The sequence below is a fragment of the Amphibalanus amphitrite genome, unplaced genomic scaffold, assembly GCF_019059575.1.
Source record: "Amphibalanus amphitrite isolate SeventyFive unplaced genomic scaffold, NRLGWU_Aamphi_draft 000122F_arrow, whole genome shotgun sequence".
Classification (NCBI taxonomy): Eukaryota; Metazoa; Arthropoda; class Thecostraca; order Balanomorpha; family Balanidae; genus Amphibalanus; species Amphibalanus amphitrite.
Genome location: NW_024881617.1, coordinates 865213 through 882101, shown reverse-complemented (window position 1 = coordinate 882101; position 16889 = coordinate 865213). Strand labels below are relative to the sequence as shown.

At 51.5% G+C, this 16889-nt stretch overlaps 2 protein-coding genes across 11 annotated transcripts in view; both read left to right on the top strand.

The window, feature by feature from the left end:
* The window catches only part of LOC122381551 (myc box-dependent-interacting protein 1-like), a 32230-nt gene extending 28444 nt beyond the window's left edge, over nucleotides 1-3786 (top strand). For 6 of the 9 annotated variants that reach the window (XM_043365848.1, XM_043365849.1, XM_043365844.1 and 3 more), the window contains exons 8-10: nucleotides 1483-1551; nucleotides 1977-2119; nucleotides 2582-3786. In XM_043365848.1, coding sequence (XP_043221783.1) covers nucleotides 1483-1551; nucleotides 1977-2119; nucleotides 2582-2662 — 293 coding nt within the window. In that variant the 3' untranslated portion in view covers nucleotides 2663-3786. The remainder of the gene's footprint in view (nucleotides 1-1482; nucleotides 1552-1976; nucleotides 2120-2581) is intronic. The other 3 variants (XM_043365850.1, XM_043365851.1, XM_043365845.1) reach the window with 1 other exon arrangement.
* Nucleotides 3787-4018: 232 nt separating this feature from the next.
* On the top strand, nucleotides 4019-10393 carry LOC122381594 (RING finger protein 145-like). 2 transcript variants are annotated; one of them, XM_043365951.1, is made up of 3 exons: nucleotides 4019-4412; nucleotides 6152-6437; nucleotides 6802-10393. In XM_043365951.1, exons 2-3 carry the CDS (start codon nucleotides 6221-6223, stop codon nucleotides 8772-8774), a joined length of 2190 nt encoding a protein of 729 aa, XP_043221886.1. In that variant the 5' UTR covers nucleotides 4019-4412; nucleotides 6152-6220; the 3' UTR covers nucleotides 8775-10393. The 2 variants fall into 2 exon arrangements, with proteins under 2 accessions (XP_043221886.1, XP_043221887.1); XM_043365952.1 differs by lacking the exon at nucleotides 4019-4412 and adding an exon at nucleotides 4496-4542.
* The last annotated feature ends 6496 nt before the right edge of the window (nucleotides 10394-16889 follow it).

Sequence of the window (16889 nt, the reverse complement as noted above, 5' to 3'; positions counted from 1 at the left end):
TCTAGAAATGCATGGAGATCATCCTCATATGGCGGAGACTTGAATGTGATTGATGATGCCGTGATTGCAGTTTAGTCGTTTAGTGCAGCAGAAGCTGAAGTTTTCAATTTGACTGTAGCAGTACAATTATCCGTAACGAACTTGGATTAATGCACAAGAAGGCATGCCACTTAGTTTATAGAAATGCCTTTTCATATGAAGCATTTCCTGCGCCTTCTATCATTTGCATGCTCTTTGCTGATTTGCGTAGTGTGTACTCATCGGACTACGTCTCGCACCGCTTTTGCCCGCCATTTGCCGGTAAAACCACCAAATGACGCGGCGGCATTCCCCCCCCCCTCCCTCAGCATTTTAGCCTGATTGCTGGGGAGCATGGCCGTAGAAGGCGCGCAAAATTTCGAGCTGGAAGCTCGAAATTTCAATGTAATTTTCTGATTTTATGAGGTCGTGAATGCAGCGTTTTCAGAAATTCGTTAAATTGGTCTCCAGTTTGTTCCAGTTTGTAGACGTTTTCGGTTGCGCTTCGAACTTCGTCGAAATGCTGCGTTGCGATGTAGCATCTTGATGTGGTCACACCCACGAGCTTGTGATTTCTACCGAGAATAGTCCCTAGTGATCGACATATGCTCGCAGTCAGCTCCGATTGACTTCACTTGTGGTTACTCCCCTGAACCAGAAATATTGTTTTGTCTCACGCTTACACCATTCGCCTAGTTTCACGGCCCTTATACGGCGCGATGAAGAGGGATAGCTCAGCTGAAATGCTAGGCCGCTGTTGGAAATGACGCTTGAATCGGGTGTAGTCATCAAAGCGCATGACTCTCCGTTATCCTTCTGTAGTGTAAGCGGAATGCCGACTTATTTTTCATGTTTTCTGTGAATGCACGGAAGACATCGTGGCGCACATTTACATAAATATCCGCTGTTTTGTGTTGCTAGGGGAACTGGTTGTATGAATCTATGAGTGTTTGTTTTGTCTTACCCCGCCTAACCGTGTATTCATGCACTAGCTAGCATGCCCGTCAACCAGTACGTCGGCGGACCGTCCAGTTTCCAAGGCGTATGTCTTTCCAAGGCGTATGTCTTAGTGTGTGTGTGTCTGCTTCGCTGCCCTGCCCCGTATTGGCGGAGGGTTTGCTTACCCTGCGTCTGCTGGTCTCGTATCCCCAATACCCACTTGCCTCCAGTTCCCGCCGAGCATGCTCCGTTTGTGAGCGCCTCACTTAGCGTTGTGTGCTAATTTTTGCCGTTTTTAACCCTGCCTTATTCACATTGCGTTCACACTACACATGCGTTGTCAGCACCGCTCACCTCCTTGAGATATCAGTCCTTCAGCAACCTATAACCCCTCACCATTGGCCCGTTTGTTGTGTGCTGATGGCCCCGACAGTTCCCTTAGCTCCCACGGCGGCGCCCCTCCCTCCCCTCCCGTCCCGGCCCGGTGGGCGCCCTAGTGAGCGGCCGGCTCTGTGCTCCCGCCAGGTGCGGCGCGCGCCTCTCTCAACGGGGGCGCCAAGGTGCGCCCGGAGGAGCTCTACGACATTCCCGTCGGTAGGTGGCGGGCCGGCGGAGGGAGGGACGGGAGGGGGCGCCGCCGGTCAGTTGTGGGTGGGGGTTGGGACCCTGTAGTGGACCTGCTGGTAGATTTCTGAGTTCTGCTGCTTCTACTGATACTGTTAGTGTTGTGAACTAGCTGCTTTTTTCGTTGAATACAAATTAGTCACGCAGTGCCTATTCAAGTGAGAAGTCAGCGAAGAGAGTACTTTTGTCCTGTATGTCTGATCAGTTGCTCCAGCTTCACCGTATTTTAGAACCTCCACCTTGACCTGTATTTTCGCTTCTCGATTCTATCAGTCTTCGACATAGATTCCTCGCTGCTCCCCTCATTTGCTTCCTCTATTCAGGCCTCTCTTCGCTCATTGCCAACCCGTCTCTCATTCACTGTCTCACTAGCCCTCTATCCGTCGCTGCCGCAGGGGCCACCACGGATAACCTGCCCCCAGGAGTGCTGTACCGGGTGAAGGCCGCCTACAAGTACCAGGCCGAGGACGCTGACGAGCTCAGTTTCGAGGTGGCCGAGTGTATTCAGGTGGTGGAGTATGACGATCAGGAGGAACAGGTGAGGTCAACGGGACGCCGGAGGAGAGAGCGAGAGAGAGAGAGAGAGAGAGAGAGAGAGAGAGAGAGAGAGAGAGAGAGAGAGAGAGAGAGAGAGAGAGAGAGAGAGAGAGACCGTGTGGTGGGTTAGGTGTTACTAGGACGAGGGATGGGGTGCCATGAGGCGGCGAGAAGTTGAAAGGACCATACGATGGGCAGTGATGTTTGAGGGTTGATGAGATCGTGCTGGTGTCCTGTTTTGTGGGCTTCGTATGCGAGGCTAGATCTCGAAGATCAAAGACAATTATTCTATGCCATGCGTGACTTGGATCACGAACAAATACAAACAGCTCGTGCTCTCGTCCGTGTAATATAATCACGTCTAAGAAATTTTCCTCATGGAGGTCTTGCTAAATCTATGCACACTGTAAGTAGCGCGCTGTCGTGTTATGTCCTGACCCCACTCTTTCTCTCTGTCTTTCAGGAGGAGGGCTGGCTGATGGGAGTGAAGGAGTCCACCGGTCAGAAGGGTCTGTTCCCCGCCAACTTCACCCGCCCCATCTAACGGGGACGCCGCGTGCCACCAGCAGTGCCTCGACTCGCCGCCGCAGTGCCGCGGCGCTAGTGTCGCCCCGCGCCGCCGCGCCGGCAGCGCTGAACGATAGGTCACAGACGAAACAATCCGCCGAGCCGCCGCCGCCGGCTCTGTGAGCGAACAGTGTGCAGACAGCTCGCCGCGCCGCGCCCGCCGCGCTCTCCTGACCCGATCTGACCCGACCTGACCTCTGTCTGACTGAGCGGCTGCTGACGAGGGCCGCCCGTCTTGGGCGTGCCGAGTGTGATGTGTGTGCGACTGCCTCCCGCGACTAAACGAAAGACAGGCGGGAGACGGTGGCTGCTGCGTCTTCCAAGCCAAACTGACCGCGTAGTCGCCCGTAGCTACGGCTCGGCAGTAGGCGTAGGACCCACTCACAATCACGCATGCGGCGCCGCGAGGCCCTAGCGTCGTTACGGGAGCCGCGGAGTTCGGCCCAGCCTTGTTACGATTTTCGACGAAGGCAGCGAGCCGCTAATCAGATGGTCGTACCGCGCCGCGTCGCCCTTTTGCAGGTAACTTTATATTATGTAGCGTAGTGCGTTGAAGCGTGATCCGCCTTGAAACTAACGTGCTCAACAGGGGAGAGAACGGAATCCGAGCGTGGACCGGTCGGCTAGTGGCCGCGTCCTGCGTGTGTGTGTATGTGAGTGCGAGCGTCCCCGCCATGTCTGTACATAGGAAGTGTGCAAACCGCTCTGTTGTGGGCCCCGCCGCGCCGCCCCCGCCCGGGCTGCGGCCGACCGCCCCCGCCCCCGTCCCCGCCCCCGCCAGGCGACTGTGAATGTGACTGCGAAACTGCTGCTAACTTGTTCTGTTGCTGGATGGAGGAGATTTATTTGATATCGTGGCGCGCCAGTGGACCCCTGTCATCCGCGGCTGGTCACCCGCTCGGGGTCCAGCTCCCGTGTCCGGCCAGGGGGGCTGCGGAGCGGGGCGGGGGCGGTCGGCCGCTCGCTGTCGGGCGTGGCGTGTGTGATCTGGATTGTTGCTTCTTTTATACGCTGCGGCGGTGGCGGAGGCCGGCTCGTGGCGGCCCCGTCGCGGCCGGCGTGGAGACCGGGCCCGGCCAATAAACCAACCTGTGAATACCGTGCCTGTGTTTTCTGATCTGGAGGGGTGTTGGTCTGTGTAGGGCGGGCCGGGATGAGAGTCAGGTGAAATATGATATAGCTATTGGTTTACAAGAGAAGAGATGATGACTGAGGCAGTGTAGATAAATCGAGGAAACCCGGAGGCTGCAATGACAGCGGAAGAAGGGGTGGGAAGAGGGCTGTAAAAGGGGTGAAGGGAAGCCACCCGAGCGCAAAGGTTTCCCTTTGCAAAGGGGCTGCCAATTTTACACACACGAACCGGCCCAATATATTTCAATCAATCCGTGTCAAATTCGATTTATTGATAGTTTTTTCAGCTTTTCTGATTCACTTTATTTCAGGAGACTTCATTTTCAACCCCCAATTATCACCAAAGGTGCATTACAACCAAATTACAACTTGAACTTCGGTCTGATGAACGTCTCACCTGCGTCAGAACTGCAAGCAAGCAAATAATTGCTACTATATTTTGACCACACTTGACTAATTTTGACTCTAAAAAAGGACTCAAAAATTTTGAACATTAGGTGCAAATTAGGTGTATTCATGTGACATGTGTACATAAAGAATCTGTATATATTTTTCGTGTATTTTGTACGTTTTCACGCAATTTTCAGCCCCAAACGGTAAGGAAATAACTAGGTAATCTTTCAGGTTAGGTTGATGCTTATCTTGACCTTGGGTTGGGGATTGGGTGTTTAGGTTAACCTTTTTAGTCTTGATTTTTTAAATGTTAGTGGATGGTATGATTCGAAAGTATGTAATATGAATAAAAAGGTGCATTTAATGTTCAAGCGGCCTTATACCTCTAACCTCACATGTTCCTGCATCAATGATCAATAGTACATTTGTGAGTTGTGACATATTCACATATTAAACTGGTGGCCGCCTCAAGGTCACAGCCCATCACTGGACCCCTGTCTGTTAACGTGGAATTGTGAGGCCTACATATATGCACAGATTTTGAAAGCATCTTCACACTTCAGACTTCTTCACTTGACACCTAGCATATGCCGTAGTTCCGTGCAACTTTGACCACCAAGGGCAACTTGGCTCACTCCTGGAAAACGAATTTATTTTGCCGTAACGTTTTACACTCAAGGGAAAGTGGGGTAAGACGGTCAGGGTAGGCTTCCCTTACCGTTTTACTTCACTTTCCCTTAATTGCAAAAAGTTACAGCAAAATAAGTTTGTTTTCCAGGAGTGGGCCAAAGTTGCCCTTGGTGGTCAAAGTTGCACGAAACTACGGTGCTTTCCTTAAAACAAGGCATGCCATGGCATTGGCATGTAGGTATTACGTGTGAGAGATCAGCCCAATAAGGATTGTATTTTGTAGCTTTCTGTGAAACTTGTGCTGATGGGCAATTACATGACTGCATTCTACTTTTGTGTGTGCAGCCATGCCCAGTGTTATTTTTCCACTTGCTTGACACAGTGCCTGATTGGCTTGAATGGGCCAATGGCCATGAGTGTAGTAGGTGTGTGCCCTATCTTGAACTGGGCCTGGCACAGAGCATTCTGGCCCCAGTGGTTGTGCCTGGGTTTAAGTTGTATTTGCCCTAGTGCCCCAGCTGCCTCCAATCCATTTACAGTCTAAGCTTAGCTCTATCTCTTGACCCAGGCCTGGTTCAATATCTTGCCCCAACAATTCACTCCTTGACAATGCTGACAAGTATTCCTCCCAGCTGTATGGTGTCCACACCTCTTATTCCTAATGCTCTTGCTCATACCAGTGCTAAGTCCTGGTGCACTGCTTGGTGCCCAAGTAGCCATAAACCTGTCCTGAATTTACAGCCCCAGTATGCAAAGTTATGCCCTATTGTGTCACCCACCAAACACCTATAACTATAACTGTACCAGCACTGCCCAGGTCTTGTGCATGAATACTCCTGACTTTGTATCTGGTGCCTTGACTAGTCTACATTGGCATGTTCTAGTAGCTACTGCCCTGTCCTAGTAAACAGTACCTTGTCCTGGTAACCATTGTCCTATTCTGGTTACCTTGTATGACCTTGTATGAGTAGCCAATAGTCACCATTCATGCTCTGCCCCAGCTGTTGTCTTGGTGCAGTTTAGTGCCTGGTACTAACTGCTCTAATACCAATGTCTCTTGTGGCCTGCCCAGGTGTTTGGATCTGTTACACTGTTTGGTGACCAGTGTCTGATGTTCTGTAAGCTGTATCATGTCCCATTGCCCATTCCCCTGCCCTTCCATTCCAACTTCCAGTGCAGTGTGTCTGTCTTGAACATCATGATTGTAGTCCGTGTCACAGGTATGTAGCCAAACTTTTCATAACTATGTGAAAGCTGAACCTTCCTCTGTTGGCTGGCAGCTGACAACAGACTCTCCCTCCCCTGTTGCCAGGTGAGGGCCTCTCCCCTCTGACGGGCCGGTGCCGCCGGTCCGCTCTGCCGGTGTGACCACCCCACCACCATGTGGTCGGTGCTCAGCAAGGCCGGCACTGTGGGACACACCGTGCTCACGGCCACCGAGCGCTACTTCGAGCCGGCGGCCGATGTGATCCTGCGTGTGCCCAGCCTGGTGCTGCTCGACTACCTGTGGCGCTTTGAGGTCGATAAGACGCTGCTCTGGGGCGCCGCGCAGGTGGACGACAAGTTCGGCGTCTTCAACACAATCATCGTCATTTCGCGTGAGTATGGAATATGGATACGAGGATGGTAGGGAAGAATGAGGATGGGGATTGTATTTGTTGTTCTCTTCTGTTGCTCTGCAGTGCTGAGATTGATTTTTGCATTGGATTTTTTATGACCACCTGGCACCTTAGTTCGCATGATTTCCCTTGTTCTTGACGGACTTCTGCTTACTGTATTTTATGTCTCCATGATAAGTTATTATTGCATTGTATTGTACTGTATTGTATTGTATTGTATTGTGCGATAGTGAGCCACATCGAGATTGCGTGGCGATTACTGCTCATGTTTCTCTCCTCGCTCGTTTCTGTCTCTCTCGCTCGTCGTCCTCCCTCTGACTCTCACCTCCGCCGTGTCTCTCAGTGCTGCTGCAAGCGGCGGCCGTTCTACTGCTGCCACTCGAGTACGTGGTCAGGCTGTACATGCACTACATCAGCGCCGCCGTGCTGGTACTGGCCAACCAGTTCTCGTTCTACCACGTGAGTAGCGAGGCGGCGCTGCCGGCCGCGCCCGGCCTGACCGCCTACTTCCGGCTGGTGCCCGTCTGGCAGATCTGGGCGGGCGCCGGCGGCGGCGCGGCGGTCGGCGCCGACGCGGCCGCCGCCGCCGCCCAGGTGGAGTTCCTGCGCCGTCAGATGGCGGCCATCGCGGTCCACCTGACGGCCGCCGTCACCGTCATAGTGCTGCTAGACGTGGAGGACACTCGGCGCAGAGTCTCCCTGCTGGCCAACGCGCTGCCCGTGGTGGCACTGATGGCCAGCATGGCGTCCGGCTCGGAGTTACTGCTGCTGCACAACTGCGCCTGCGCTGTCACCATCATCAACTGCCTGACGTGGCTGCTGGGCTGCGCGCCGGCCTGTCTAGCTTACTACCAGCAGCTCTACCTCAAGTACTACTTCCACGCTACCCAGGTGTACGGCGCCGCCGGCACGCTGCGACAGCTGATCGCGACGCTGTTCGTGCCGCGTCTCCAGCTCGCCTACTGGCTCTGTCTGGTTCTCACACAAGGATACTACTTCGCCTACGTACCCGAGAGCGTACCGAGCGTGCGGGGCGAGTGGTATATCGTACTGCTCAGCGCCGTTGCCAGCGCTACTGCCTCTCCCATCAGCCTGGCCGGCTTCTGCGCGGCGGTGGCGTACGGCTCGTGGTGGGCAGTGCGCGCACTGGCCTGGCTCCTGCGCGTGCGGCCGGCCGAACACAGCGGTTGGGTGGAGGCGGCCACGGCTCTGGTCCTGGCCTGCTATGTGGATCTGATCCACCTGGCCGTGCCGGCGCGGCTGGCTGTTATGGCTGTACTGCTGTTTGTCGCGCTTACCTCCACGGCTCAGGTGGCGTATGACGTGGCCGAGGCTGCTGTCCTGTCCCTGAGCGCGTCGGGCAGCCGGCGCGTCGGCCGCCACGCTCGGGTGGTGCTCGTCTGTCTCCTGCTGGCCGCGCTGCCCGTATGGCTGACAGTTCTACTCTGTCGTCTGTTCGAGCGCGACCTCTGGATCTTGCTGGTGACGTCGTCGGCGCTGACGCTAGCCGTCCAGGCGCTCGGTCTGCTGACCGTTTACGCCGTGTTTCTGTACGACGCCCTGCGTCGCGAGCCGTGGCGTCATCTGGATGATGTAGTTTATTGTACCCGCGCGGCCGCCGGCGCTGCCCAGACCCTGGTGGCTCTACTGGTGGTGGCTGCCGGCGTCTGGGAGACCTCTCGCGGCGGAGGATCGTGGGGTAACGCTGCTGTGCTCCTGGCACACTGCTACTTCCACATCTGGCGCCGGCTGAGGGATGGCTGGGGGCAGCTGGCGCTGCGTCGGACGGTGGCCCGCACGGCGGCCGCCCTGCCCGAAGCCAGTCCCGAGCTGCTGCGCCGGTACGGAGACGTGTGCGCCATCTGCTACTGCGCTATGAGCGAGGCGCGCCGGCTGCCCTGCCGCCACCTGTTCCACGCCGCCTGCCTGCGCCGCTGGCTTTTCGTCCAGGTCAAGTGTCCGCTGTGTCAGGCGGAGATAGTGGAAGCCGAGAAACCTCCGCAGGAGCCAGCTCCGGCGCAGGAGCAGACTCAGGCCGCTGCTGATGAGGCTGCACCCGCGGAAGGCGCGGAGAAGCCGACGGTCGAGACGACTGAGGCGGCAGCTGAGGTGACCGGCGGTCGGCCGGGCCCCGTCGCAGCCGGAGACGCCGCGGCCTCCCTGGCAGACGTGCCATACTGCCCGCTCAACTGCCCGCGAGTGCCGATGCTGGAGGGACCACGGCCGGCCGCCGGGGCGGCAGGATGCCCTGTCGGAGCTGTAAGGAGGGCGACTGAGACATCACGGAGGAGCCCAGCGGCTGGCGAAGGACATTAGTGTGAGTTGGATATGCGGCAAGTGTGATATGAATCAAACGTTACTGGAAGAGCTTCTGCGCAGTGCAAGTCATTAGAAACGGACGCCCGATTGGGAATGGTGATAAAAAGAGGCTCCCTATCAGTGGATGGTGAAACGGTGATAAACTTTGAACTTTGAGATTGACATTAGTCAGTCTGTGTAGCGAACTTTGAGGCAGTTACTCTCATTTATGTTAGCTGCAAATGGTGATGTTTAATCGGCGTCACATATGGCTAAGACGTGCTCCAATGAGGCATCTCATTTCACTGTATACGTGTACTTAGCCATCTCATATCAACCTGCGGACTTGTGGAGGTCTAGCTGCCCTCGCTTTGTCCGCTTTCTAGCATTGCGCTGCTCGTAAAAAGTGGGCGCTGCGTCGCCCGCTAGGCTTGCCATCAGGACTTGTTTAGTGACACGCGCTGTACTGGATTGTCATTGGTAGTGATGAGACAAGCAAGGATCATCATTGGTAGTGATGGAAAGGATTGTGCGATGTTTTCATATAATGGCTATGGAGAGCAGCTGCCATCACTGACGAATTGAACTCTGCTTATCTGAAACAGTCAGAGCCGGTGAGCGGCGCTTTACTGACTTGTCTCCCTGAAGTCAGGTGTTGGGACCAGAACTTGTCTTTGAAATTGTTGTGGAGGGCGGGATCTTGGGCGGGATGAAGTGAACTGATTGAGTGATGTAACACTCATTCGAAAGCTAGTGAGGTTTGTCCGATTAACACTCAGAACCTCGGCTCAGGGCTAGTTCAATTGAACTGTGAACTCCATCGTACTTCGTTCTGGATGTGATATTGTCATTCCCTATCTTTGCTGTTTTGAAATCGTCTTCTGATTGTTCAAAGGAAGGGCTTAAAATCTCGTGTACATTCCGTCACGCATTGTACCTGCTCTCGATACTGTACTAAATTACAGGCCGAATTAGATTTCAATGGCATTTTACCATACGAATTACAAGCAGTCGTTCCGAGCGTTTCCTCCGCTGATCTGTGATTGACCGACTCCGAAATGGTGTGGTCAACTGTGAACGTTACTGATGGATGGCGCGGTGTTTTTGTTCCCGTTCAAGGACTGTTACCCAGTGGACTGGGGTCCTGTGTATTCAGTGTGGATATCTCATGCGGCTCGGCTCACTGATGCCAGACCGTATGCGCGATAGAGAGGCGTAGTTGTAGCCCCCAACAGCCTGGCAGGAGCAACGCTCGATCGAAATAGGGCGAGTGATTTCACCGTTATGAATTTCAATGTTGTACTTACGAAACATGATTAAATGATTAAGATGTTGGTTTCATGTGATCAGAATCTCCGATAATGGCTTGCCACGAAGAGTCATTTGGATATTCTGGCTTCACTGCTGTTTCACTTTCATTCGTTTTTTTCCAGATTAGTTAATGTGTTTGAGCTTTGCGAGATCGGCATTTGGACTCTCTGAAAGGTGTTCTGTACAGTCATGGCTGGCTGGCTGGCTGACTTATTTACTGGTGTACCATTGTTACTCGTTTAGGTATTCTTTCAGTTGTGTAGTCGTTCCTAGTCAAGAAACCCGCCAAGCTTCGGGTACTGTAAAATACATTTTAATATGATGCCGCTGTTGTTTATCCTCACTTCATTATCTTACGAGTTTTATTTAAGACTGCTGTCTGGTCAATGGTAATGCTTATTATGTGTTTCACTATTCAGAAAGTGACCAGTTGGGTAGCTCTGCTCGGGCCGGGTCGGGAATCATAACGGTGCCAGTACAAGTACCTGGATTATGAAATCCCTCGACCCAGCCTGAGGAGGTCCATTTTAGATTCTGGCACGCAGGGACAAAGTGTGCGATAGGTGTAAGGTGTGAGGCATGAGCTCTGCGAGAGAATAGCATCGTTGCGATTATAATCGCATTCAGTCTGCCGATGTCTCCCTCGACTTGGTCCTGGCGGCGGATCGCGTACATGCAGTATATGCTCCAGTTCATAGATGGCGCTACATGTAAACCCCTGGAAGGTTATGTTGTACCGCATGGCTTCAGCACGGCCTGGGGAAGCCAATGCTATAGTACAGTCGTGTACAGGTTTATGGTCCTCTACTCTTTATCCACCGGGTTCCTATGGCTCAGCATTGGCAGCAGCCGCCTGGTACCGGTAGGCTGTGCCGCATGACCCGAGAGTGAGGCGGCACAACCTACCCACACTGTATGACACCGGCTCGGGTCGCCTGGTAGAGCGATTTGACCGGACGCTGCGTTACACCGGCTGGGGGGAGGGGGGGGGGGTAAGGGTCAGGCCTGTCGATTTGGCTCGGCTCGGTGGATGAGGCGGGCTGGAGTGTGGTGTGGGGAGGGGGTGATATGGGTAGGGAGTGAGCGGACCTGGGGCTGGGTGTGTGTGGTCACTTGTCGCATAGAACCGATCGTAATCCACCCTCCAAAAATTCGCTTTAGAGATATTCACAAAACCCAGGGGGGTCAAACACCCATCTCCCAAGTGGGGTGCGGAAGGACAGGTAGGGTCCATACGGTCTCCTCATGAATTGCAGCAAAGAAAGAAAACAGGTCAGTCACCAAATAATCTTTCTGAAAAGTGGGCTAATCGCAAAGCCTCCCACACAGAAATAAACATCCAGCACGCGAAGCGTCTCGAACCGGGCCTCTCACTACCGGTCAGTTTGACAGTCTAGCACCCCTACGCTGAGCTACACCGGGCGGGCGGCGGGGCCGGGCGGTCGGTAGCAAAGTCAATGAATGTTTTTGTGGTTGCCGTTGCCGGTCGCTCTAGCTTGGTGGAATGATGATGGATCATTGGCAAAACTTTCAACGTGTAGTCCCGGTTCGAGCCTCATCGGGGCTTTAGCTACTTTTTCGAGTTAGGATCTGGTTTGATTTTAGTGGTTGCGAGCCATTGATACGGTTTTATTCCTACATGTCGATTGTCGATTTATTGATTGATTGATTCATTCGTTCATTTAATACATGTCGACATCTAGCATACGAATTGACATCCAGGATCAATCTACCATTTTCATAAACGTATTGCCTAAATATCATGCATATATGTGGCACAAGACCTATGGTTTCCTCGATACCGTGCCAAATCACGTTTTGCACAATGCACAAGTAAAGTAAATTATATTCGCTGGGTCTTCCGTGCATTGTGCTTAGCAAAAACAGGAATGCAATTGTTAAGCGACGCAAAATGTGCAATGCTGCAAGTGACCACACACACCCGCCCAGCCCCCATGGTCCACCAACACGCCCCACACCACTCGCCAGCCCACGCCAACCACTGAGACGAGCCCCTCGCCCCCGCGCTGGTCTGACGCAACAGCTGGTCTACAAAGCGCTCCACCCGGCGACCCCAGCCGATGTCAAACGGCGTGGGTAGACTGTGCCGCTTCACTCTCGGGTCATGCGGCACAGCCTACCGGTACCAGGCGGCTGCTGCCAATGCTGAGCCATAGGAACCCGGTGGATAAAGAGTAGCGGACCATCAACCTGTACACGACTGTACTATGGCTGGTGACCCGTGTGCACGTCGTCATTGTGAAAGTTGAAATTCGACTTATTTACCGTTTATTTTACTTTATTACTTATGTGATGATGTCAATTGTCATCAGTAATGCATGCATTGGTAGCCACTCTGCTAAAATTACTAAGCAATCGCATCATATTTTATCTACCATCAAAGAATTGCAGCAATTCATGCGGTACCCTCTGTTCTATCCTCAGCCCTGGGGACACATAAATCATACTCCTCGGCTCTACCTACAATGCTGAGCCATAGGAACCCGGTGGATAAAGAGTAGCGGACCATCAACCTGTACACGACTGTACTATGGCTGGTGACCCGTGTGCACGTCGTCATTGTGAAAGTTGAAATTCGACTTATTTACCGTTTATTTTACTTTATTACTTATGTGATGATGTCAATTGTCATCAGTAATGCATGCATTGGTAGCCACTCTGCTAAAATTACTAAGCAATCGCATCATATTTTATCTACCATCAAAGAATTGCAGCAATTCATGCGGTACCCTCTGTTCTATCCTCAGCCCTGGGGACACATAAATCATACTCCTCGGCTCTACCTACACCTCAAACCCTATTGGCTATTCCGGCCTCTGGGCTGGACGGTCACCATCATCCGACTCGAGTACCTATATCATCCGACTCTCTCCCTCTCGAGAGTCGATTATCATCCGACTCTCTCTCTCTCTCTCTCTCTCTCTCTCTCTCTCTCTCTCTCTCTCTCTCTCTCACTCTCACTCTCACTCTCACTCTCACTCTCACTCTCACTCTCACTCTCACTCTCACTCTCACTCTCACTCTCACTCTCACTCTCACTCTCACTCTCACTCTCACTCTCACTCTCACTCTCACTCTCACTCTCACTCTCACTCTCACTCTCACTCTCACTCTCACTCTCACTCTCACTCTCACTCTCACTCTCTCTCTCTCTCTCTCTCTCTCTCTCTCTCTCTCTCTCTCTCTCTCTCTCTCTCTCTCTCTCTCTCATTTATCCAACAAAATATTGCTTGGGTATGCCCAAAGGGGTATGCCTACTTTTTAAAAACTTTGTGATTGTAGTTAAGCACCACAATCAGCAAACCAATATGTAGGCATGTAGGGGAGACCCGGGAGGTATGGGCCGGTTTTGTGAAAAGGCAATTTTCTTCCAGTGGGAAGTGGCTAGACTCGGTTTTTCACTTTGTGTACGTGAAATTGCCTTTCGCCTGCAACGTGTGCCTGATATTAGGCATCTGGGATCAACTATTTTGTCTCGAGATAACTTTCAATAAATCATGTGCTTTTTCGATCCATCAAAATGCACCGGCACGTATGGGCCATGGCCTGGGAGGTATGGGCCGGTGCCATGTTTCATATTATTTTCTCGACAATGAGAATAATACTCGTAGCTGGTATCTACCTCGATCTCTCTTAGAGCCCAGGAACCGCATAAGCGCCCAACAGCTTGCTTCATGGAGGTCACTTAGGCCCAGCCCATATGTGTTTTGGTGAACTCAATCAGCCACCATGAAATAAGATGAATAATATTTTTCCGTTCGAATGAAATTTGAAGTTAAATTTTCGACCTTGCGCGACAAAACTAAAACTTTTGAAGAGGACATTCAATGAAAGCATCATTTTATTGATTTAGGATCAACGGGGGTGGGTGGCCCGAACCTCCCGGTTAGGACGCCAGAATGTGCGTAGCATCTCAGCTCATAATCTTGCAAGAAAGCTTTATATTGTCTATCCAGTCTTAATTTGCATGCTTTAAACTTTATGTTAGCGATGGTCTGACATCATAAAACGAGCCTGGTTCAAATTCATCACGAATTTTCTGTATGTACCGTATTTTACTCGAAGAGGGCAAAAACGCTTTATCGCCGCTCATTGCCATAGAAGACTGAGGAAGGTTTTAAAAATCACGTGGGATGTAATCACTGAATGGCTGCTACCAGTTAACACCGTCAAATGTGTAAAAATGCGCAACACTTCTTCAAAACTGCGATGGCCCATACCTCCAGGGGGCCCATACCTCCCGGGTCTCCCCTACTCACATTAACCTGCGCATGACTGGGGGCTCTACAGAGCCCCCCCCCTCCCGTTTTTCAGCAATATTTTCTAAACCGTTTGACGGATCAACACGAAACTTGCGGTATCCTCAGAGGCATCAATTTGACACCTTGTGGTAAAATTTAAACTTTCTAGCTACCATAGTTTGGCCGGAAATGATGTCAGAGTGACGTCATGTCGGCCGATTTTCATGCAAAATACTGAATTACGGCAAACGCTCTCAAGAGCTCAGTTTTAAAGCTAGATCCATTTTCTTTTCTTTGCATGAGTGGACTACAAATACACGTAGCTAATGCTATCAAACTGCTATCTCGAATTTTCGAAATTTTGAAATTTTTTGAAAAAATACTTATTTACAGTTACAAAAAAAAATATATTTTTTAATTTATTCACAAAGTTTTTGACTTTCGCAAAAACCGGAATATATGTGATAGAACACACACTGATGAACTACCTTTGCAAGTTTTAGCCCAATATCTTCAAAAATAGCCAAGTTATTCGCATTATTGTCAAAATTTTGCAATTTTTTCAAATCCATTTTCAGTACGTTTTTGACGTCGCACAGCAACATAAATGGCACCATCGTGTTCCTGAGCTCAAACTGCATCTGATAGGCACCTTTTTTGTTGAAAAATTTCATTTTCAAAATTTGACCTTTTCTGACCTGAAAGTGACCTGACCTCCGGTAAATTCAGCTGGCAATGACCTCAAATGACACAGACGACACTATTTTCGAAATCTACGAGTAAAATGGACCATAAAACATCCGTCACGTGACCGATACATGATGTACAATTTTCGTGACCTAGGATGACCTGGCCTTGACCTTAAAAATTCGAAGTAAAAGTTCGGTACCCTCAGGGTATCTAAGGCATCCGTCAAGGAGTGCGTAAACCAAAAATGAGCCTGATCGGACCGGCGGTCCGGCGGTCAGAGCCTAAATTGTGAACTAGCAAAAATGTCGATAATTTTTACTTTGACCTGACCTGTGACGTCATCGGTCACCTCGAGGTCAATGAAAATAGGTTTCGCTCGACAGTTTTTCTAGGGCTATCAGACGCCGTTTGAATTTTCACGATCGGCCCAGTAGTTTCGGAGATAGGAGGGGGGCTCTGGAGAGCCCCCCCCCCCCAGTCACTCGCATTATGGAAAATACCCCAGTCATGCGCGGGTTAAATTAATCGACCCAACAAGATAGGTTCAATACTCACTGTTGATAGCAACGCACCTCAAACACAACAGCATGTTCAACCTTTGAACTTTGTTGTTGGAAGCGCCGCCCGGTGTTAGCGCCGTCCAAACCCAATGCATTGCATTGCCAAAATGACGTCATTTATCCTGCCGCCTATTGGTCACGCTGCCGTGTGCTCCGTCTAAACAGCTCTTTGTGGTGCTGATGAGTTATGCCGCGGAGGCAAACAGCACGAGGACCGGCCGTGGTGCCGGATCGATCTGTGTGTGCCCGCTGAGGGCGCCGGCGGGTATCGGACCGGTCGGTCGGTGGTATTGTTACCGGTCGCTGTCGGCCGCGGCTCTATTCGGCTCTATTCTGTACAGACGGCGGCGTCGACACGGCTGTCAATAGCGGCTGGCAGTGGCCCTGAAAAGGAGCGGGCGATGTGCCTCCTTTGACAAGCTGCGCCGCAGGAGCCCACGGCCGCCCCGCACAGCCCAAGGCTGCAGCCGGACGACGCAATGTGCTGTTTACCGATTGTGTCGATATGACTGTCAGGAAGGTTTACCTTGAGCAATCATCCAGGCGATGGATGGATCACATCAGGGCTGTTTGGACGGGTATGGTCTAGAGTCCGACCACTCCCTCCATATAAAAAAATATAGGTCACTTATTCTCCAGGCAATACCCAAGGAATAAGTTCCGATCAAACGTTAGCGAATCGGAAAATGGACTACCCCAGAGTTGAAACCCTTCTAGTCACTGCGTAGGACCGTAACGGCAAATACGCTCTTTTTCGGCGAAACTTCCTAGCATTATAAGGGACGAAATGGTGACGGTATAGGCCGAAATCTCCTTCTCATCCTTCAACCGGGCCGTATGTGGAGAACCGATCGGTTTGTTTTTATTTTGTTGTTTTTTTTTTTTTACTTCACATCAACGTTTCTGACTGGAACAAGGGTAAAGATACAATTCATCGAATTGTAAGTACCTACTCGTTATTTGATCTCAATGTTATTTCCCCGTTAGATTAAATCGTGGTTCTATGGCCTTGATTAATCCTCTCCGAACCCTGAAGTAGCATCAGATGGCATGATAGCAAAGCATTCTCGCTATTGAAAACATATGTATGTCCTCGACTACGTCTTATGACCCTAAGCATTGGCCACTCAGGGTATTGTTGCGTTGAACCCATCATGCCGGTTGTTTTGTCGATATATCCGTCTATACTTCGACAGCGCTGCCAACGGTGGCCAGCCGTCTAATGGAGAAGGTGCTGAATATTTGATGGAAAGGTAGGCACTCGTCACATACCTCGACAGCCGGTCGGGCCGGCTATGACGACACATCAG

Excerpts from the sequence above, each read along its gene's own strand:
- LOC122381594 (XM_043365951.1), top strand. The coding sequence starts at position 6,221 with ATGTGGTCGGTGCTCAGCAAGGCCGGCACTGTGGGACACACCGTGCTC. Across the intron at positions 6,438-6,801 it reads CACAATCATCGTCATTTCGC|TGCTGCTGCAAGCGGCGGCC; the intron begins GTGAGTATGGAA and ends CGTGTCTCTCAG.